The 22,890-nt window shown below is 53.7% G+C and overlaps 4 protein-coding genes across 4 annotated transcripts; 3 read left to right on the top strand and 1 right to left on the bottom strand.

Moving 5' to 3' along the window:
• Window positions 1-7,418: 7,418 nt before the first annotated feature.
• Window positions 7,419-12,177, top strand: BDZ83DRAFT_647640 (uncharacterized protein; the record flags this gene model as incomplete). The annotated part of the gene is made up of 4 exons (XM_060510105.1): window positions 7,419-7,585; window positions 7,659-7,761; window positions 7,835-10,732; window positions 10,789-12,177. 4 exons carry the CDS (start codon window positions 7,419-7,421, stop codon window positions 12,175-12,177), a joined length of 4,557 nt encoding a protein of 1,518 aa, XP_060369758.1.
• Window positions 12,178-14,563: 2,386 nt separating this feature from the next.
• BDZ83DRAFT_15156 (uncharacterized protein) lies at window positions 14,564-16,231 on the top strand. Its single transcript, XM_060501330.1, has 3 exons — window positions 14,564-15,165; window positions 15,246-15,542; window positions 15,626-16,231. Exons 1-3 carry the CDS (start codon window positions 14,707-14,709, stop codon window positions 16,118-16,120), a joined length of 1,251 nt encoding a protein of 416 aa, XP_060369759.1. The 5' UTR covers window positions 14,564-14,706; the 3' UTR covers window positions 16,121-16,231.
• Window positions 16,232-20,064: 3,833 nt separating this feature from the next.
• BDZ83DRAFT_647642 (uncharacterized protein) lies at window positions 20,065-20,394 on the top strand (the record flags this gene model as incomplete). Its single annotated transcript, XM_060510106.1, has 1 exon — window positions 20,065-20,394. The coding sequence occupies one exon, from the start codon at window positions 20,065-20,067 to the stop codon at window positions 20,392-20,394; it is 330 nt and encodes a 109-aa protein (XP_060369760.1).
• Window positions 20,395-20,534: 140 nt separating this feature from the next.
• Window positions 20,535-22,435, bottom strand: BDZ83DRAFT_15180 (RTA1 like protein). The gene is made up of 3 exons (XM_060501332.1): window positions 21,707-22,435; window positions 20,983-21,393; window positions 20,535-20,916 (listed from the first exon to the last, which is right to left on the bottom strand). The coding sequence occupies exons 1-3, from the start codon at window positions 22,075-22,077 to the stop codon at window positions 20,772-20,774; spliced, it is 927 nt and encodes a 308-aa protein (XP_060369761.1). The 5' UTR covers window positions 22,078-22,435; the 3' UTR covers window positions 20,535-20,771.
• Window positions 22,436-22,890: the final 455 nt, after the last annotated feature.

Here is a 22,890-nt window from a genome sequence, read left to right on the forward strand (position 1 = left end):
TTAGGTCCCTGACTTGATGTCCACGGGCAGCCTTTACACCTTCTTTCACCCCCTGTTACCTTCCTTACCTTATCCCATCTCTACCTTACGGTCGGTGTATTTTCGTACGGGGATGCGGATCCCTCCACTTGCTCCAGAGCCTCTGTCTGACTCTTGACTCTCTCTCTCTCTCTCTCTCTCTCTCTCTCTCTCTCTCTCTGATCCAACTAACATCCGACTGCGGACTGCTGGTTAGTCATCCACCACAGCCACCGAGACCAAGCAAAGGCGACCAAGCCTAGGCGTAAATTACCTTATATGTCTGCTACATTTCCTGAGGTTCATACTGCTCAACTGGTCAGTGTGGTGAGAGAGGCAATCTCTCATACTTTTGTGTGACACTTTTGCCTGTTGCTCATCTAGCCGCATTGAGAGAGAATGAAGCACCTTATTTTGGGTACAAGGTTTTCGTAGTAAGAGCGTCGTCGTCGTCGTCGTCGTCGTCGTCGTCGTCGTCGCGCAAAGGCCCCAATCCAATGGCCGGTCCCCAGTTCAGATGATTGCCCCAGCTATTGCCTTTGAGGGTCCCTTGACTTTTTTCTTTCCCTTGCCAAACACCCAAACGTTGACCCTGTCAAGCCTGTTCACCCGGAAGAGGTGAGGTGGTTGACTGTGGAAAGAAACCAAGGGCACTCTCAGATGTAGTACGTGGTGAGTGAGATGCACGGCCTGCGCCAACCCCCATAGTCCCCCGCGGATAGAGGAGGAATGAAGGGCACGGAGTGCGGACCGTCGTCGAGGAAACCCAACATGGACCATCACGGTCTCCTAGGGCCTAACCGGATCTCCGATCGATCATGGTGGGCAAGTTGCCGTAGTCACAAATACGATAGAGAGAAGAAAATGGAGAGGCTACGGGGGATCTGGCTGGTCGTGTGGCAGTGAGTAATGTGTGATTCGAGGGACGATAAGGCGGATGATCTTTGCTACACCCTGAGATCAACTTACTCGGTGAACTATCCGTGGTGTAGGGCAATAAGGGCCAACTGCGAGCCTGCGACATGCAAACATGGCAGATCGAAACGGCTCCCGTCGACGACCCCTGATGTCTGATCATGCCCTGCCCACCGGCACAATTCTCGACGCCTGCTGCAGGTCAACACTTACCAGTCACTCGCAAGACCAGCTCGGAACCGTGATACCCAGGCCTCGTTACTGTGGCTCGAACAAAGCCCATCTAGACCCCGGTACGGAGTCGCGGGAGATATGTCGTCCATGGTTGGTTGGCGATGGCTGGACGGAGTATCTGCCGGAGGGAGACTCGGTATCTTATCCGTACTTACAGATAGACTTGAGAACAAGACGGATATGTCAGGCCGATTTGGTTCCTGTCGAGGCTGTAGACTCGGCGTCGCAAACCCGGGTAGCGCCAATCTACTCGCTTCACTTTGTCCGTCATGGAACTGATCACTTGGGTTGTCTGTACTGCGTCTCTGTACGAATACATTCATCCGTACTGTGGTATATCTTCGATAGACAGCAATGGACAGCAATGAGCGGGAGTCTGCAAAGGCGGACGATGTGGCAGCGGGTGGGCACTAAGGATACATAGCTTGACTGAAATCTGGGACTCGCAGGGTGCTCGTGGCCCCGTGCATCCGTGCCTCCGCGCCCTTGTTATTTTCTCCTCCCGGCACGCATGTACTTCATCCCGTTTCGCTGCAACGCTTTCCTCATATTGAGATGGATCGATGTGGATGAGCCTAATACCAACGTCCATTCCTTGGTCCTGGTCCTGGTTTTGCGGCCTACCCGTCGTCTTGGGCCCTCCCCGTTGAACCCCAACGTTCAAAGCATCTCCCTCTCGCACGCTGGTCTTTTTTCGCCTCTGAGAGAACCCGAATGACTCTTTCATTTTGAAAAAGAGTACGGAATTGCCAGCAGATACACCGCCAGGTCACGTCTCCATACCGCCGCGGTCACTTGGCACAAGTTCAGGTACCTCCTCCCACCTTGTGAGAAGCAGGCCGTCACGGCTTGATCATTTCTGGTCTAGCGCCCATTTGTGCAATTGAACTAGACAGGGATCATCCTGGAGTACTTTGTGCAGCGTGTCCAGGGAAAAAGCAGCAACTTGAGCCACGAGCCGTGAGCCTCGAGCTTTTTTTGAGCCCTTTCTCTCTGCCTCCCTCTGCCTCTGTCTCTCTCTTTCCTCTCTCTGGCTGTGGTTTGGGTTCCGGTTCTTTGAGAGGGCCCCGTTCCGTCTCTGCTAGGTGGGCGTGCCCTTCCTGACCATAATGAGACGCTATACACACCGCGGGTCAATTTTGCATGGCTTTTCCCTTGCTGCAGACGCCATGTGAGGTTCTCTAGCGTGCAAAGTACCGGGAGTGCTTGCGGTCAGGATTCTCCCTCGCCAATTACCTCCAGTCTGTACCGCGTAGTCTGTAGTCTGTACTGTACAGTACGGATATGCAAAGCATCAATGCAAGGGCAAATATCCCCTGCTAAAGTGTTGTATTTGCAGCTTCTTCTTCTCAGCAGGCACCTCGGCTTTGTCTCCTATCAGATGTCCCTGACAGCAGGAGGGACACCAGTGTGATGGGGGCAAGAAGAATAAAGCAACTAAGCGCTGAAACGTGAATTGGGGAATGCGTGGGCGGGAAGGACTCGGACTTGAGGAACATGTTGCTGGGACGTGGGGATCTCGGAGACAAGACGACGGGCGAATAGAAATGACAAGAGTGTGACGGCACAATGGTTCAATTGATAGTGGGAAGCAAGAAAAAGGAACAGGAATAAAAACTTACTTGCCCACTCGGGAAGCAAGACGAGAGGGAAGGGAATAAGAAGAAATGAGGCAAAGACAAACGAGGCTCGTCCCAGCAAAAGGTTGACGGGTGGCCTGCATCTATTCCAATACTATTACGGAGTAGGCCGCCTAAGTATCCGTTCGCACTTTTTTAGGGTGGGAGGAACTCGCCAATGGGCCAATGTCTTGCCATGGCTGGACTTGAGAGAGACATTGGATTGTATCGACGGACCGAGTGTTGGTTCTGTCAGGCTTCAAGTATGCGCGGCGTAACCATTGGAAGCTGGAGAAAGTCGACGGCCGTCCATGAGAACCCGGCGAAGAAATGAGATGGAAAGTAGAAAGGGTCTGTTGGTACTAGGTTACCAGTCATGGACTTCGTACGAAAAATAGCTAGTAGCTGGACCGAGATGAAGAATTGGGGACGTCGAAATTCCTCTACATTCCTTTGCCTCTCGCATCGCGGATTGCCCGGGGCAGGTCCCTGGTAATTGGGAACAGACAAGGTGCCGTGGACGGTGGCGTAGCCGTGCCGGTCCTTACCGGCTTGCCTTGCCCTGCTCACCGGGTGATGCAAATCACTGGCGAGCGAGACGCGTGACTGGGGGGTTTGAGAGATGGCCGTGACCATGGGAATTGCTCCTCCACGATCTGCTGGAAAGGGCTCATGGTGATCGTCACATCGCAAAGTGGTCTGCCAGTCTTGATGAATTGTTGGTGGATATCCGATAAGTGGCTCGTCAAGGCTGAGTAGTTGGAGAGAGATGAACAGCAATACTTGGTACTCTACGGAGTATCAGACGCACTGCGTAAGTAATCATGGCCGCCCCCGGAGCTGGAAACCTTTTGGAATGGCCTCAGAAGGGGGAGGGGGCAGAAAGAGAGGGCCAAGGCAAGGCCAAGGCAGGGTACATCAGACATACGGGATCCGGTATCGAGGTTGGCTCTGACCCTGGCCCCCCGGCACTGACCCCTTCGGTCTGTCTGTACATACTTTGTACCGTCGTCGGCTGGCACGGAGTGAAAGAAGCTCTCAAAAGGTTAGATGAAGCAGATGAGGCGAGGACACCACCACACTCGCACCATGTCGTTCGTCAACCTCGTTCGTTTCCGGAGCGTTATTCTGATGCGCCTTGAGTATGCGTATGCAGTACGGAGACATAGGTAGAGTAGGTAGGTTGAGTACGCAGTAAGGTATTCAGGTGTATATGGCAGACATCGGTTCTGGCTGGTTGTCAAAGGCTTACCCGGAGGGCCTGGGCTCGAGGTACGAAATACACAGAGTCTAGAGTTGGCTACCAGGTTGTATCGTGTTAGCAGTAGCACCCATGATACATACAATCAAGAATATGGCGGACCATGCTGACCGCTTCCCACACCGCTGCGCTGATAGACTGGTACATGTTGACAAATAATGGCCACTTCCTTTGTATCAATCTCAACAAGTGGGAGATGTGGTCGTGAGAATATAGGGCTTCGAACCAGGTTGAATGAGCAATGAGGACGGCGAGAATGAGTGAAAATGGCACAGATAGAGTGGCACAGAGGGCTGCTTGCTGGTGGCATTATGGGCAACGAGCAGTGAGAGATGGAGGCAGACTGAGAATGTGCGTGGTGTGTCCAAGGTATCTTGACCGCACCCCCCTGTCACTAATACCACATCAGCCCCCCTCCCCTCTCACAGTCCACATCCCAGTCCCTGCCCTGTCTGGTCTGGTTTTCCCCTCCCCGAGTGTCAGAGTGCAAAGAGTGTTAGATTCTACAGATAGGTAGGTGAGGTAGTTACGAAGTAAGGTAATCTTTCCCAAGGTACGAAGGCCGGAAGTCAGGAACTTCATAAGAAAAAAAAGTATTGGATAGAATAAAATAAAAATCACCAAGTGCGGAAAGGAAGGAAAAGGGAAGGAAGGAAGAGGGACCCCCATTTTCGCCAGGTGCCCACTTTAGCCCGCCTGGCCTTCCCTTCCCTTCCTTCCTCCCCCTGCCTCTATACGGATACCCAGGTACTTCGTTCCTTGCTCGTCTTTCCTCATCCATGTTTACCCCCCCTCCCCAGTCGTCCATTGCCAGTCTCCATTGCACAGTCCAGTCCAAATTCTGATGCCAATGCAGTCAGTGTTGGCGAGCAGGCGCGCGCTGGTTGGCAGGTCGTGATGGACCGCAAAAAAAAAAAAAAAAAAAAAAAGATGGGCTGCGGCGGCTGCCCTGTCTTTTGCATGCCGGTATTGCTGTGCAGCGCTTGCCCTGGTGTGAAGTGTGAAGTGTGTACCTTTTCGTCCCAATGTACCTTTCCCACCTTACTGCCCAAGTGTACGGGCTCGCTGCCCACCTGGCCTCACCTCAAGTTCCAACTTACACCGAATGCCCGGCCCTCATGACCAAGACCATCCTCTCTCTCTCTCTCTCTCTCTCTCTCTCTCTCTCTCTCTCTCTGCCGGGACGGCCACCAACAACCCTTTGCAAGTATTCAAAGCACGGATACGGATAAAGACTTATACGGAATCATCATCTGGCCTGGTATTATCAATTGACATATGGCAAGAGAACACCAGAATCACATCCAGCAGAACTCCCCTCTCTCTCTCTCTCTCTCTCTCTCTCGCCAACTTCAGGCAAGGTACCTGAGGTGGTGACGAACCCTTGCACGTGAGGTGAGGCAAGGTACCTCGTGCACCTTCCAAAGCTCACCGGTACCTGGCTCTTGCGGCTTGCCTCTTGTTGCTCCTGCTCCTGCTCCTGTTGCGCTGCCCTGCTCTTTCCCACAGCTACCTCCCACCTCCCACTTCCAGATTAACGCCACACCCCCTCCTTCACGTGCCTTCACCCAATCATCTCTCACCAATCCGCGCTGTCGTCCACTCATCGTCGCACGCCCTCCCCTCCCCACCTGCGCATCTCGCCGCCCTGCAGGCCCCATCCAAGCCCATCCTCTCTTCTCTCTGTCTGCTCCCACCACCACCCACGCACTCACTCACGGTGCCAGGCACCTCGTCCCCAGTCACTCTCACAGTCTCACTCACATCCACCACCACCATCACCACCACCAGACCTGCTTCTCACTGCGCGCGCCCTCTTCCTCTCTCTTCGCCCTACCTTACCTCACCTACTACTGTGTAGGTACGATTCTATTCGTACGAATACACCTGCTCCGACCTCCGTCTTCATCATCCTCGTCCACCTTGCTACGGATACGTCCTCCCTCCCTCCCTTTCTTTCTCTACACACGATTGTCACCACCTCCTCTCCTCTTCCTCCGGGTCCTCCTTCTCAGCAGTCAGTCACTTGGTCGCCCCTCTTCTTTGGGGAAATGGTATGGAATCCCCTCCTCTCCTTCTCTTCTCTCACCTTGCTCATCTGATTCACTCCAGACAAACGTGAACGAACGTCTTTTCGCGACATAGGGCGATTACGACGACAGCTTCCCACCTCGATTTCCTCGTCCAGTTGTCGTTTCAGCCACCCCAGTCGACCGTCGACCACAGGCAAAAATAGGCTCCACGCTTAAAAGGGCGCCAATCCTGAGCCCACCAGAACCTAAATCAACTGGCACTGATCCAGCAAAGCCCATCTCCAGGAGGCTCCACCACGCCCAACGATCCTGTTCTCTGCCGTAACCCATTGCTCACTGCGCTCACCACACGCACCACGCACGCAAGCACACACCTCTTCTCTCTCTCTCTCTCTCTCGCAGCAGCCATCTCTTCCGCCTCTTTTTCTCTTCCTACAACACACTCCACACGACCGTTCCGTCGTTGTTGTCGATTTTCCCTCTTTCTTTCGTGAGCTTCTCGTCGCACTCGTCGCCGCTACTCACCAATCCAGAATTTGGCGACGCCTACAGAGACGACAAGTTTGTATTGCATAATTTGCTACGCACAGTACCGTCCCGTTTTCGAAGACCACCCCCGGCTCGCTTTGTCTCGACCTGCGGCTGTCCACGCCCACCCTCCACTCTCTGGAATTTCCGCCGCTCCTGGACGGACACAACCGAAACCACAACAACCCACCACCGACAGCCACCTCTCGTCGCGGGTCATTTGCTCTTCACTCCTCTCTCCAGTCGAGTTGTCTGCATCTTCCTTTTATCAGATTCATGCCACGGCGACGGGCGCAACATCCAAAGTCGTTGCTGAACCAGGCGCTCGGGTCCCTTGACGACTCCACGTAATCTGCGTGAACGAAAATCACGAGACGAGACCGCCGAACCACCACCCACACTTACCTCGTCATCCTCCTCACTACTTCAGGACGCCCACCGACGACGGAAAGGATTTTCGCGTGGCATCGCATCAACTCTTACGAGCGCAACACCAGCTTTCCAGTCGCTTACAGCACCCGACTAGCTCCTTCATGCCTGTCGCAAGTCGTTAGGCATCCTGCAGGCAGTCAACGGCTCCGTGCCTCATTGTTTGGAACAAAATCAGCCCAGCACCACTCCCAAGCTTTGGACCCTTCAACTCGATCCAACTCTCCTCCGCCCATTTCGACCACTGGACCGCAGACCTCATCACAGCAGTCGATCGAAGGTCCCTGGTCCCTTGCCGACCGAAACGATCGGTTCTCGAATTGCCGTAGGAGACTTGTGTAAAACCCGTGGAAAGCGGCCATGGCCGCGAACATGCAACACATGGCGGGAGCGGCGGGAATGATGCAACAGCAACCGCCGCGTCCCCGACCCTCCCAGGTTCAGTTGAACCAGTTTCTTTACCAGACCATGCTCGCCCAGCAACAGCCGCACACAGGTTGGCAAGCTGGCGTGGCTATTCAGGAGCGCATGATTAAATGCCATAACTTGTACGTTGAGCCCGACTTTCACTCTCTGGCTTCTCGTGTTTTGTGCCATGACTGACACGGTGTTTCCCTTTAGGATCACAAACATTGGCCTTGCCGTGCCCACCATTGATTTCATGAAGGCGGCAGAAGTTGGCGTAAACTTCGAGCGCGATGCCTTCAACAAGTGTCAAGATAAGGTAAGGATTTGAGCAAAGAAGTTTCGCCCTGGTGTCTCTCCCCCATTAGGGAAACACTAACATGATGGTGCAGGCTCAATACGAAGCTCAAATGAGCAACAAGACCAATGAGTTCTTTCGACGACGACAGGCGAACGAGCAGAACATGACCAACAATCTCCAAGCCCAAGCCGCGGCACAGGCTCAGCAGCAGCTCATGATGAACCAAAACGCGGCTATGCAGAACCAGATGGGGCGAGGAATGGGCCAGAATCAACAGCAGGGCTTCCAGCATCTCCAGCACCAGATGCAGGCGTCGCAGATCCCTCAGCAGGGCCAGATGGGTGTGAACATGGGAAATCAAGGTGGCCAACCGATAGGCCCCAACCAGCAGATGTTCCAGATGCCCGGCGGACAAGGACGACCACAGAACAGTATTCCCACCGACGCCTCAAATCTCACACCACACGATCAGCAAAAGGTGATGGAACTTGCCCAAAAGATGGCATCCGCTTGTCCCGATCCTCAAAAGAATCACTACCGCAACATTGTGCAGACCCGGTTTGCACAGAGGGCACAGGAGTACACCGCTCAAGGCAAGGATCCGGTCTTGATCTGGTTTCAGCACCAAGCCTTCCAAGGCTTATCGAAAAACGCAGCTCTGGCCAGACAGCGACAGCAACAGGGTGGCATGCCGCCCAACATGAACCCTGCCCAAGCTCAGGCTATGATGCAAGCTGGCAGAGGACAGATCAACCCGGCGATGATGAACGCGGCCAATATGCAGTCTGGAAACGGTGACTTTGGCCAGTTCACCATGGAGAGTATCATGAACCAACAAAAGGCGGGCATACTAGCCCAAGAGCAAGGCCAGATGGTCGTACCTGCGAGCAACGGCCCAGCGCGCAACGCCACGCCGCAACCCATCGCAGGGGGCCAAGGTCAGGGAATGCCTAATCAACCTGGACAGAACCAAACACCGCGACCGAACCAGGCTCAGCAACAGCTGAGTATGCAGCAGGCGCAACAACTCAAGATTGAGCAACAGCAGTCGCAACATGCGGCACAGATGCGTGCTCAACAGCAAGCCAGACAATTACAGGGGCAGCCAAACGGTCTCGGTGGCGCACCGCCATCCCAGAGCCCGGGCATGAACACTCTGAACACCCCCATGCGCCGTCCTCCGAGTGCTATAAATCCCATGGAAGGCCAGAATGGGCAACAGGCAAATGGCCCCTTCGCCGGTACTCTCGACCCCCGTTTCAACCAGGGTAATCAACGGCCGATGGGTGCAGCGGGCAACATGAACATGACCAACACGCCTCTTTTCCACAGCATGATGGCGAGCATGAATCCCGAGCAAAGGCAGGCTGTTCACGGTCTGCCACCCGACAAGTTGAATGAGGTCATGCAAAAGTGGCAGGAGCAACAGCGCAAGATGCAAATGAATGCTATGGGCAACCCAGGCCAGATGCAGGGCCGACCCGGGCAACTTGGACAATTCAATATTGCCAATGGCAATCAGTTCATGGCCAACGGCATGATGCCTCAGCAAGCGCAACCAGGTGCTCCTGCCCCTAACAACCAACAGCAACTCATCGCTCAGCAGCAGCAGATGCTGAACCGGTTGAGAAACCAACAAACACCTGTAGCACCGGCTCATCAAGTCATGATGGACAGCATGGAGCTGCCGCCACCAGTCCTCCAACAAGTCGGAAACCAGCTTCGTGCCCCTCCTGAGGTACGCAAGTGGAAGGACCTCCGACAATGGCTCGCACAAAACCCGGTACAGCCACAGTTGCAACAACATCTCGAGAGAATTCAGAGATCGCAGTTCGCGACCTACATGCAGAGGCAGATGGAGAAACGCAACCAGCAGCAGGCAGCAGCGGCGGCAGCGCAGCAGCAGCAACAAGCGCAGCAACCACAACCGCCTCAATCTCAGCCGCCTCAGCAGGTTCCGCCACAGGCTCAACTACAGCAAATTGCGCAGCCGCCTCAGCAAGCTCAACCTCAAGGACCAGCCCAGCCACAGCAGAATGGGATGCAGCCTGGCAATGGCGTACAGAATCCGCAGGCACCCAACCAACCAGGCATGCCGCCTGGCATGCCGAGTATTCCAGCTCACATGATTCAGGTGACGCCAACTGATATCATGAACGCTCGCAAGGCGAACCCCAAGATTGCTAGCCTTACCGACGATCAACTGAGACAGTTCATCATCCAGATCAAGCAACGTCAGATGGCTGCCGCAATGCAGAAAGAGATGGCCATGCGCCAGGCTCAGTCACAAGGGCTACCGGCGCCGGGAGGACCAACCATTCCAGTGTCTGCACCTCCACCACCCCAAATGCCTCAGCCCGGTATACCCGCCAATATCACCCCGACGCCCGCCCAAGCACCACCGGCACCGCCGAAGCAGCAGAGCGCTACTCCTGATCAGAAGACTGTTGCCAACGCGGCGGCACCAAGGAATAACAACAACAATAACAACAACCGTCCGGCTTCGAGCAACCAAGCACAGCCTCCGAACCCCTCGCCTGCGACGCAGCAAAAGAACCTCAAGCGGCCTAGCACTGACGAGCCTGCCGACGTCCCTCAGGCATCTCAGCAGCCTCAGAGGCCTACTGCCCAACCAGGCCAGATGCGCCCGTTCCCGAACTTCACCCCAGAGCAAATTGCGGCGATGAATCCCGAGCAGAGGGCCAAGTACGAGGCAATGAAGAGTCGCCAACAGGCCATGCAAGCTGCAGGCTCGGGCATTGCACCTACGGAGAACGACTTTGACAAACTCAGGCGCATTGGTCAAGAAGAGCAGAGGTTGATGATGACGGAGCATATGCCTGATATTCCCATGCCACCAGAGCAGCGTACAGAGACCTGTACCAAGCTCATGAAGATCGTGGTCGACATGGGCAAGATTGGAAAGGCCCTGGGGCGCTGGTATGCCGCAACCCGTGATGATCAGCGCGCCAAGAGCTATTTCCGAGCTGTAAGTGGACAATTATGCACATCACTGGCCTTTTACATTTTACTGACATGATCCAGCGGCTCCGAATGATCAGGCAGTTCACCGACGGTGAACACATGATGAACCCCAAGCCAGTCTTCAGTGTCAGGCCCGCCGAGATTGACGAGGTTCGCCGACTCCTCGAGAGCATGGCGCGCGACTGTGCCTCCCTCGGCAAGAAGGCTGGTGCCGCGCCACCACAGCAAGGCCAAGCCGCAGCGCCGAACCAGGCCGCCGCTGCTACTCCTGCTCAGAGCGGACAGGTGACGCCATTGAGTGCTGCCAACTTGGAGAAGCAGACCAAGGCTCTGAACAACATGCACCAGCGGTCCAACAGCAAGAGCGGGGGGCCCCCAGCTGCACCAACGACGAGCCAGCCTCCATTCCCGTTCAACGCAACCTCTCCGCATGGCGATCCCACTTACATGGACAGGCCGAAGGTGAACCGGGACAACCTGAAATTGCCCAACCCGCGAAAGAAGGCCAAGACTGGGGCGCAACCGACGCCGCCCCAGCAGCCGAGCCAGACAACCCCGTCGCCCAAGATCAGCAAGTCTGGTTCCCCCGAACTCAAGAGACAGGCCATGCCCGAACCCAAGGCGCCGCCAAAGCCCATGTTCTTGTGTCCCGAGGCAGACTGCGAGATGGCGACAACGGGCTTCCCTTCAGAGCAGGCACGACAGACGCATATCCAGGAAGAGCATGTGAAGCCTCTAGAGGATCCCATGAAGTTCATGCAAGAGAACTTGGCTCTCTCTTTGGGATTGGATGCCAACGGCCAGGTCCCAGTCACTGCACAGCCAATGGGTCAGAACGTGTCCAAACAAGGCCAAACACCAGCCAGCAACCCAGGGGCGACGCCAATGTCTCGAGATGCGTCGATGCAGCGTACGGGCAGCAAGATGGTAGGAAAAGCACAGGACAACAAGCTTGCGGTTGGCAAGACGGACAGCACTCCCAAGATGGAGCACAAGCAGCCCGAGATGGCGGCCGCACCGGCTCCGGCGATGGATGCGTGGGCAACGACGATCAACCCCCAGAGCCTGTTCAACAACCTCGGCAAGTTCGAGTTGGGCGCCAACGGCGTCATCAGCGACATGGCCGTGTACCGGTCGCAGACACCGAACGATACACCCGAGTCGAGCAAGGACAGCGGATCATCGGAGCCCAACAGCGATATTTCAGAGGGTGTCCACTTGGACATTGACCTCAACTGGCAACCAGTCGACATGGACGTGCTTCTCGATATGAACAACATTAACATGGACGGACTTGACGGCGGGGCCGAATTTGAGGGGCTGATGCTAGAGGAGGCGATGGCGCCGATGGAGCAGTTCCCTAACTGGGATGAAGTGACGAACGACTTCAACAAGCCGTTCCAGTTCGACAACAGCCTATACTCACTCGATGTCTCGTCGTCGATGTGAAGAACAGAGACGAGAGGCGAAGTGACGAAGAGGAATCAGAGAGAGGGTTTAAAAAGAAGTGACCGACAAATACGATGGAAAGCGGATGCTGGATACCCCGGAAGAGAATTCCACGAATGACGACCAGCCGGTTCATTGGATGGGTGGGCAAGGTTAGCATTGGGAAAAGCAAAGGATTCGGCGTTCCTCTGGCAGGGTTGCAGACTGGCTCAGTGTGCAGGCTCTGTGCTGGTCTCTTTTTCGAGCGTTTGTGGTTTTTTTGATTGGTATACGGAGAAAGTTGTTTGAGCAGTCGTGGCACGGACAAGGTTCTGTCGGTGCGTGGTCTGAGTGGTTTGAGGATGCGACGAAGATGATTACCTTTTACCTATCTTTTCTTTGCCTGTCTTTTTGAAGATTATTTCATTTGGAGAGACAGCTACTTCTACGCGTTGTATGTATCGAGGGGGGGAGGCCGAATTGTTTTAGTTAGTTTCCTTGGCGAAGACGAAAGCGTCGGCGCAGCTCTCGCAAGGGCGAGAGGAATGATACCCGAGTTTACAAATGAGCGTGTCATTAGACTGTGGTTGTGAGATGCTAAACTTTGCTCGGGTTTCCTACTTGAAGGCGAGGAAATAGAGAAGCTCTGTTGAAAGAGAAGACGGTCGAGAATGACAAGAGGGAGGAGGGAGGACGAGCCCATGCCAGTCAGCGCCAGTGTCAACGCCAGCGACGCGTGGTGTTGATAGTACCTCAATTACCTTGACTAACAGTTGACGGGAAGGGTGTCATGTCGATCCCAGCAGCGTGGACCCTGAACGGTGCGGTGCGTATGCCCCCCGGTACCTGCATTTTCATGTTTCGTTAGCGCTAGGCCAGATGTGATCGACGGGTGAGGTGGCTAGGCGGACCCTTGCAAACCTGGAAAGTTGCAACGCGCCTCTGGAGACTTTTTCCTGCAGGTTGTTGTTGGTGTACTTATGTAAGCCGCGCTCTGCAACATTGTATAGTAAGTAGTTCTAGGTCCGTCCCCTCCCCCCCCCCTTTGAAGAGCGCTATAATGCACTGTAAAATCCCTGACTGTTGGAAACTCTCAGCGGTGCAGCGTGCCAAGGTACCTAGGTAAGGTAGGTGACCCGACGAAAGCGGTGACGTGCCGCGGGCGGATTTGGACTTTGACGCAGCAGGGGTACGCGACTGAGATGCCAGCCACCAAACAGGGGGGGCGATGAAGCGGGCCGCGATTTTGGGGCGGTTTCCTTACTCTTTCTTTCTTTCTTTCTTTTTTGCCAGGTCTACAGCCCATCTTACAGCGAGGTTCATGCAGTGAAGAAACCGGAAAAGTGCGCTACCAACGCGGGCTACGCGGGCTACGCGGTCCCGGGCCAGGTTTCAATGGAACATTTCCTCAGCATGCCTGAGACGCTACCCATTTACATATTCCTTCTCAGACAAAACGGTAAAGAGGTGCACCGCACCACCCATTTACGCGTCTTTGTCTGTGTGTGTGACACTGGATCACTGTCATATTCCATTTGAATACCTAACCAACACACACACATTGAACAGCTCCCGTTTTCCCCTTTCCCCCTTGGGTTGTGAGAAATTCATCTCTTCTCCCTAACGTTCTCCAAAGGGTCAAGGTTTTTTTCTTTTTTTTCTTCTTTTTTTCTGATAACGTTGAGCAACTGGAACAACATCAGACGTCAAAATGTCAAACGTCAACAAACAGTTGTTGCTGTTATTTGTTTTGTTTAGAAAATAAAACGCACGGGCAGAGGACGGGACGGGAGAGAAGCACCTCAGAGGCTCAGAGGCTCAAGTTCAGTGGGTTAGCTACCGCATTCTTGTGTTGCTACAGCTGCACGCGGGCGGGAGCCGTTCTTCATTCGTTCGGGTTAGGTTTAGGCTCAGGCTCAGGCTCAGGCTCAGGCTCAGAGGTAAAGGTACCTTAACACTGGACGTGTGACGGGCTCTGGAGCGTACCTCTCCCACCCCAGCACAGCACGCCGCCCAGCTCCATCCACGGCACGCCACGAAACACGCTCTGAGAAGTTCGCTTGAGAGCTTTTTTGTAAATTGGCGATTTGAGTGGGAATAGCAACTCTCTCCTCTTCCTTTTCCTTTTCCTTTTCTCTCTTCCTCTCACTCTCACTCTCTTCTCCGTATCCCCTTCTTCCCTCCGAGCACCTCTACTAGGTACTACCCTGGGGCTCTTAGCTAAGCTTAGTGCTTTACTCTGCCTCTTTCCAACCCTCCTCATCCCTCCCCCCTCCTCCACACCAACACGCTCTCTCCCATCCCGTCAAACTACCCTACCCACCTAACCTCCAATCAACCGCTACGAAGATCCAGACCCCCAACTCCATCCTCTCCCCTCCCTTTCCCTTTCCCCAAAGCTCCCTTTCCTCCAAGCTTCAACGGTGGTGCAGAAGAAGAAAAAGGAAACATCAGGTATACACATAACACGGTCTCTACCCCCATCAACACAAACACGCATACACACAGTACACATCCACGTACAGCACAAAAAAAAAAAAAAAAAGAGTCATGGACCCCTCATCGCCGGCAAAGAGACGCGCCCTCGCGCCCCTGGACGCGAACGTGAACGCGATATCGTCGCCCACGAAGCTGCACAAACACTCCAAGCTGGGCGCGGCGCCTCAATCACCGCGTAAGAGCAGCAGCCCAGTCAAGTCTCTCAATCTCAAGAGGTCCTTTGCCGCCGCTACCGTCGACATCTTTGACGAGAACGCACTCGTTCCTAAGAAGAAGCAGTGCCAGGAGCCCGCCTCTGCTCTTGCTGCTTCTTCTGATGCTGCTACTACTACTACTAATACTATTGCTGCGCCCGTAGCTGTAGCTGCACCTGCGCGAGAAGTTGCATTGGCACCTGAAGCTACTTCACCAATTACTGCCATTCCATCTACATCCGTGGCCGCACCGACTCCCGCGCCGGCGCCCGCACAGACGGAGATGGAGATGGACGTTGATCCCGATGCCACGGAGGTAAGATATCTCAAGAAAAGAGGTCAATTGACTACATACATTGGGAATTGGTGTGCTGATACGCGCGTGCCGTTTTACAGACTCAGAGCGAACAATCAGAAGAGCAGAACCAGCACAGCGAACAACCACAACAACCAGAACTCGAGGTGGTGCAGGGCGAGCACGAACTGCCAGAACAGCAGCGGGAAGAGTCGCAGCACGAGACACCGCGAACCCGCTCCGCGTCCCCTGCCGACACGTCGGCCGTGTTCGACACTTCGGCCATGGACACGTCCCAAAACACCACCATCCTCACCGAGCCCGACGCAGAGCAGCAGGCTAGGACCGTACCGCCGCCGAGGCCGAGAAGGTTATTGACCCGCGAGGAGGCGCGTCAGGTACGAACTGTTTTCTCCCATTGCGGTACTCAGATGATACCTTGATCTGATTGATTGCTGACTTGGATGGTCTGGTATTATAGAAAGCTCGGATCCTTCGACTGAAACTCGGACTCGCGAATTACAAGCTCCAGACGGGGCAGGAGAACGTACCGCTTGATAAGTTGGAGGTGAAGCCGCGACCGGGGCAGCAGCAACAGGAGACGAAGGTGCAAGCGCAGACGCAGACAACGGAGACGGCCCTGCCGAGGGTCATGGTGCAGCCGCCGTCAAGCCGCGATGGTCCTCCCGAGAAGGAGAGAACCGAGGAGGAGGTCGTCGAGGAGACTGAGACGGACGAACCCGAGCAATCGCAGGAGTCCGCCGAGGCCGAAGCGGCGACGACCCAGGCACAGGCACAGGTACAGGTAGAGAAGGAACCTCGAAGCGTGGCCGGCGTGCTGCCGCGTCTGGACATGGATAACCTCAAAGCTGGCAACGACGAAGACGAACCGACGAGTGCTGTTTCGGGTGGTATCGTGAGCAGTCTGCTCAGTTTGGCGAGGGGTTCGTCATCCTCCGTTTCTACTTCGTCATGACGCGCCGTTGGGGGTTGGATGGATATATCTTGGGTTTTTTTTGGGGGTTGGTGAAAAAAGGCGTTTTATTTTGGGGAAACTTGCATTGCATCGTTTCGGTTCGACTCATCGTCGACCGCGTTTCGCGTTCCGCGTCCTGCATCAGGACATTTTTTTTTATTCTTGCATGATGTTTCGTCGCAGCAAACGGGTTGATGATACGACTGCGCCATCATCATGGTTCAGAGAAGGGAGATGAGGGGGCAGTATGGAGGGGAAGACCTTTGGTCTGCCTGAAGATGGGATTGGGACATATCCCCATTGTCAAATCGGGTCCTATTGAGCACGGAGGAGGGAGAGCTTGATTTATTGTCAGAGAGGGTTAATCGCTGGGCAAAACTTGCACGCATCTCATGATGGAAGGTTGGTCACACTTTTTTTTTTTTGCAACCCCAAGCTGAGTTGTCAGCTTAGCTCCATGGAGGAAGCTGCAGAATCTACAGCATGAGGAAACGGCGTTATGGGCGCTCTCATTTTAGTTGAACGCTAGAGCTAGAGCTTGAGCTGAAATGCTGGCGAAGCCAAAACTATTCTTTATTTTTTTTTGTCTGCATGAACGAAGAAGTTGCATCATTGATTCGCTGTCGAGGTACCTGACGAAAAAGTGACTGAAGGTATGGGTCTGGCTGCGATGAGGTTGAACGATGCTGGATGTGACTCTCTGAGATGACGATATCGAGAAATGTCTTTAGCCCTGTCGGGGTTAGGAGGTGGATTAGTCGCCCGGGCCGGGGACGATGCGGGGGAGCCGAAGTGAGGGGCGGAGCGGGGGTTGCTGAAGGTCCGGTGGGGCCGTGTCTGGCGCGGAGACGGGGTGTGAGTGGGGATGTTCCATGTTCTCGGGGATCGGCGCACTTGGCTCAGCGCGATCGACGCGGTGGTCGGCAATAAGGCTCATTAGATAGCAAGGATGAAATAGGCGATTAAAGGCAATGGGATAGATAGAAATCCAGGGGTTGGCTGCGTGTTGTCGTATTTTGTGAACGTTTCTTTTTTCTTGAGGTACCTTAGGGGTATGTCGGCTTGTATGAGGATTTGGGGTAGCTGTTTGGATACCTTGGAAGTTATCCCAGGTCCTGAAGGTCAGATGCGGCGGACGGCAGATGCATTGAAGAGTTGCGAGGCCATGATGGTCATGTCATTCGGGTGAGTGGGGTCTTGCTAACAGATGTCTAGCTGTTTGGTTCACGCATGGTGTTGATATCCTTCGAGCTAGCGGTAGGGTCGTTGCTCAGTGGGCTGTTGAAGGAAGTGTGAGGGATACCGCGTTCTGACTGCGCAACCGTCCACATGTTCTCTTCTATTTCTTGATGAAAACTATACACGTCGACGCGGCTCTATCGGCAGAATCCAGCTTAAACTCTTTTCTTGGTTTAACCGAGAAGGAGTGGGGGGGGTCGGCATTTGATTACAGATGTAAATAGCCGGATCGTCTCACTCTTGTGCAGAATTTGGCAGCTTCGGTCGGTAATGGGTAAGTAGCGGGGTGAGTCCGCTTGCTGTAGACAAAAGTCCGCACGACATATACGTTGCGTTGACACCAGGGGTTCAGAAGTCAAGATCCTTTTTTGGCTGTCATCTTTCCACGATTCCCGTCTTTTGCGTATTTCAGTATGAATATCTACCAATTACATTGTCGATGATAAGGACGAAGATGAAGGTCGCTGTGGCGCCTGCATCACGATTCATATGCCACCTTCATCTAGCAGGAAACAAGCGTGCTCGATTAAAAAATGCGCAAAGCCTCGTGGGGTAGTATATGTAGCGCAACTGACAATATCACGAAGGAGGCCGGGGAGGTTCGGCTTCTTGTCAATTTTGTCGCACAAGGTGAATCACGAAATTATAGCTGGAGCATGTGTCTTAAGATACCTCTTCCCGACGGCCTCCTACGGCGGGAGTCTTGCATGCGCGACCTTGGAGGTCACTTCCCAATGTGCCGTGTGAACAAGAGCAATTACACGTCCCAATGGCAGAGGCATGAGAACTAGTGGGATTCGAGCAGGGGGGGGGGCTGTCCCATTGACACGAATAGCTATCATCGGGATACTGGCTAACGAGCCGGCGCAACAACGCAAACGCGTTGAGAATAAGCCTGGAGAGTCCTGTGCGACCACTAGGTAATCTCAAAGCTGTCACTCCGGATGTCGTTGTGGAGGCCTGCGCTCTTCCCCTTGTAAGCCACCTGCTCCATTCTGCGCTCCGGGGGGGGGGGATCCCTAGAGACGGAGTGTAGGGCGATCAAATCCATTTACGATATCCTCTACGGTCTGCTTCAAAAGTCCCGCAGACTAACGCTCCACGAAGAGGGATCTTGGTCAACGGAGAGGAACGTATCCAGCGTTCTGACATCGGGTATTCTATATTCTGGATCTAGAAGAAATGTCTTTCCCTCAGCTTTTCTGCTCTGTCATTGTTTCTCTGTCAAGACGCATTGCAGACTGAAGGGTTTGTTTTTTACTTATCCGTCTCTGTGTGTGTTCAATGTGCGGTGTGCAGCGTAGTTGTAGAAATGGGCAATACATTTTGGCTTCTACATGGCTCGAGGTGGCCAGCCAACTCAAGGTGAACGATGAAGAGGATGATACAGTTGGAAATACGAGTTTCTAGTTCTATAAGTATAAGAGTAGCCAATACCAAGATAGAACAGCAACTTGGAGATATCCCATTTGTCCTTTCCAAGACGAGACTGTGCCGGGTTCCTGGGCAAAGTGGCAAAAGATGATTAGGCAGGTTATGAACCGTCTATTCAAGCTAGAGAGCATACTAATCTAGCTAATGGTCAGTCACTCTCTAGCATATATACATAAAAGAATATACAAGGAAAGTTGACGGAGGGTATGGTTAGATGAACCTCTTTCTTGTAGTGGAAAGCAGTAGCCTTGGTAACATGCAACGGTGGAGTTCTCGGAGTCGACAAGTCCACTACTGAACAAATCACAACAACTACAAACAACATCAGCTGGATGGGGTCTTCTTGAAGCCTGAAGAACATCGTAAAACATCGGCGAAGTTGGAGATGCCCCTTGAACGACACGAGAGAAATGGGGCTAGTTGGCCGAAGCGGGGGTTTCGCCGGTAACATCCGGTGCCTAAACATTAGTACCAGAGTCTCAATGCAGGTATGGATGGATATTTGGTCGACTGTCGTTATCAATTTTCGAAGAACGGGATTTTGGTTGCAGGGCATGGATAGCTGCCGTATAGAACGTCATTGACAAACTGCGTGTGAGTTGAGTAGATGGGCTTGACATGCATTTGAAAGCTCACTCACGGATATTCCAATTGCATTAATGGCGATATGGTAGCATTTCCAATGGAATGAAGAACTTCTGCTCGAATATGAACGAAAAGAAAGCTCCGGTGGGACTACTGCTGCCTTTCTGGAATGGAAGGTTTCGACAGCGCCGGCCCAAGGAAGATCAGGGACTTGAGCCCGGATATGTCTGGCTCGGAACAGAGCTCCTGGGTGAGGATCAATTGGGATAAAATAATGAGCCGGGGTAGCGACCACTACTCCTTGAAAATCACTCATCCAGCAGTTGTAGCTGAAATCGCGCGCTTCCGGCAAAATGTCGATTGCATGTTCCGCCAACTGCATGCGTTTGGTATACATCAGGGTCTTTACGAAGCAATGTCTAGATATAAAATAGCCATTTGACCATATCTTTTCTCTCCTCAGTATCGGCCATCATGTCGATGGTTATGTCGAACGTTTCCAGGTCGATGTCTTGGTCTGATGCTGGAGAGTGTGGTGAAAAGTTACGAAAAATCGACTTTCCAGGGCCGGCCAGACTATCAACTGTCGATTCCCACGAGCACTTCCTTTCTTACCTTTAGTCGTCTTGGAATACGCAAGGCCATGAGGGAATTGTAGGGCGGGGGCTTCTATCCTGCCTTTCAAGATGACGGATCGTGCCGACTTCAACTGCGATCCCCGCGACGCGTTCAAGCCCATTGATCACAAGACACCTGGGGCAACGAGATTAGAGCCTTTGGGAACTTGTGGTCGACGGACAGCTTATCAAGGTCTACGCCGATCGCGAAGCCGACCTGCCCTGAACGTGACCGATGAAAACAAGATGCCATCACCTGTAGGGTCTTCAACGACGCCTACTCGTGACACTGAAAACCACACAGCCGATAACACATCCAACCCCATTCGAGGACCAGTTACGGGTTTCTGGTCACTAGAAGAGCGCAGCAATGGGCAACAAGAACCAGCCGCTCTTTAAAAGGGACAGTAGATCGGCCCGACGACACGAAGTAGGAGAAGGCGCTTGGCCATTGAAATTGTACTGTTTCGTAAATGCAAGTTTGCTGGCAGCTACGTCACTGGCACCAGGCGTTTTCAATGCAATGGGCTGGATTATTTGCTAGTCCTGTTGGATATGATTCAATGGTCTTTAGTGTCGTTAATCGCCGTGTCTATGTGTTCATGTCATACTGATATCGCTTCTAATGCCGTAGGAAACCCAAAACCAATCAAGGTGAGAGCAACAGAGCTACGCTTCGATGTCCGCTCATCAACGTGTAAATCAACGAGAAAGAGTAACGCAAAGAGAAAATACACTGCTAAATCGAGTCCCGCTCTGCAGAATGGTATCTGAAATCACTTGCGCTCCACCTCAGCCGCAGCACTCTCGGTGCCGCTCTCTACACTCGACTCCTTTCTCACACCATTCGAAGCCTGAGGCTTGCCAAACAGGAGCCCGGGGTGTCCAAGGCACAGTGAAAAGACAGCGCAGATGACGAGTCTGTGAACGACATGTTAGCTTCAGCGCCCCCCGACTGCTTGTTCCAATAAGGGGTAAGAGACTTACACTCCCTCCAACCCAATGAACAACCCCTCATTCGTAATCTTATCCGAATTCGAATACCCTTCACTAAGCTCATCGACACGGTAGGCGCACCGCGCGAGGATAAGCACGACCGCCAGCGCGAGGAACCCGAAAAACGTCTTTTCGCGACGCGTCAGCGCCCGCGCGACGTCGGACCGCGTGTAGCGGATCATGTAGTCGGCGAAAAGCGAACAAAAGGCGACGAGGACGATGACCTGGATGACGAGGCCGGCCATGGCGAGGTCGACGCCCACGTCGGAGCTGCCCGAGGAGGTGGTGCTCAGGGCGCCGCCGGCGGCCTGGAGGACGAGGCAGAAGACGTCAAAGGAGATGAAGAGCCAGTAGATGTACTTTGTGGGGATGCGGGAGAGCTCTGGGGCGAAGGATTCGATGCTGTGTGTGTCTGAGTCAGTTTTATTGTTTGATTGTTTCTTGGGTTAATGAATGTGGTGCTATATCGAGCCGGGCCCCCTGCTATGTTTTGCTTTTCGGCCGGGAGAGAGAGAGAAGACTCAGATGCGCATGATCTTAGATTATGACGTGCTGTGTGAGGAAGTAAGGGGGTTTACAACGATGAGACAGCTGTCAATGAGCCCTCACGGGATGGGAAGTGAAAAAGAAAAGAAAGTCCAGATAGGAAAAAGCAATGAAAGCGAAACCTGAACAAGAGTCCCAAGAACAGAGAATAACAAAAATACACACTTACGCCTTTGAAATGGTAACATAGATGGCGGCGGTGTAGTACACAGGTCCGCTGGTGATGAAGACGATCTGGAGCATGAAGGCGATGAACTCGAACGGGTTCTTGTACATGACGATGCGGCCCACGTAGCCGACAATCTCGCTGAGGCAGCCGGCGAGCATGAAGGCCATGAACCACCACTGGCGCCACTTGATGCCGAGGACGACGTGGACAGCGCCGGCGAGGGCGAAGAGGGCGAGGAAGAGGATGTTGACGGCCAGGTTGGGGCGGTACTTGTACAGGCTGTACTCAAGCGGGCAGATGTCGAGGGTGCAATTTGACTTGGGGCCGAAGGTTACGATGTAGGGCGGGAGAGGGGGCGGTGGGCCGGCCATTGTTGTTGATGGTGGTGATGTTTCTTTTCGTTTTCGGTGAGTCGGTGGAGTTCTACTTCTGGAGGTGAGGAAAGAAAGTAGAAGGGAAGAGTTGCGTGTGAAGGGTAAGTAGTCGAGGTGGTTGTCGTGCTCCTTATCTTGTCTCGTTGTGTTTACGTGCCAGAGGATTTAAGGGGATGTCTTAAACAGTCGGATTGTTCGAGCTCGGGCCTAGCTAAGGTGAAGCAGTTTGGGAATCCACAAGCAAACATCGCACCTTTCATTTCGAGCACGGGGAAAGAGGGTAGATAATATATACGCTTTATCTGCAGGGAGAGAGACATTTCTCGATAGGGAGTAAGGGTTTGTTCTCATTTCGCTCTACTTCGCTAGACCGGGCTCCTGGGCTGAGCGGGAGCCCCAACCGTGAACGAACGAACAGGATAAGTCGTCACCACTAACTAGTGACCGGATACCAGGAACAAGGCACCTCTCGCATTCTCTTAGACTTTGGAGTGATCAGGAATAAGCTCACGTAGGCCAGCCTGGAGGGAAAAGGAAGAAAAAAGAGGCGTAGACGTGGGGGAATGGAAAACGCCCAGTCAGTCCTACGGGTGACGGGCGCGTGGGAAAGGGAATGGCGGCGCCTGAGATTTTCTCTCGCATCCGCATCGACGGGAGGGCAGAGACATCTCGCATCGGGCGGGTGGCTTGACTAGGTAGGCTGCCAAGGGAGGATGATGGTCGATGTGGACGGAGAATCAAACAGGAGGCTGATTCCAGAGACCCTGGTTGGTTGGCGCAAACGGCATAGGGACAGTTTTCAGTTCCCCG

This window comes from Colletotrichum acutatum, assembly GCF_030867785.1.
Source record: "Colletotrichum acutatum strain CBS 112980 chromosome Unknown BDZ83scaffold_10, whole genome shotgun sequence".
Taxonomy (NCBI): Eukaryota; Fungi; Ascomycota; class Sordariomycetes; order Glomerellales; family Glomerellaceae; genus Colletotrichum; species Colletotrichum acutatum.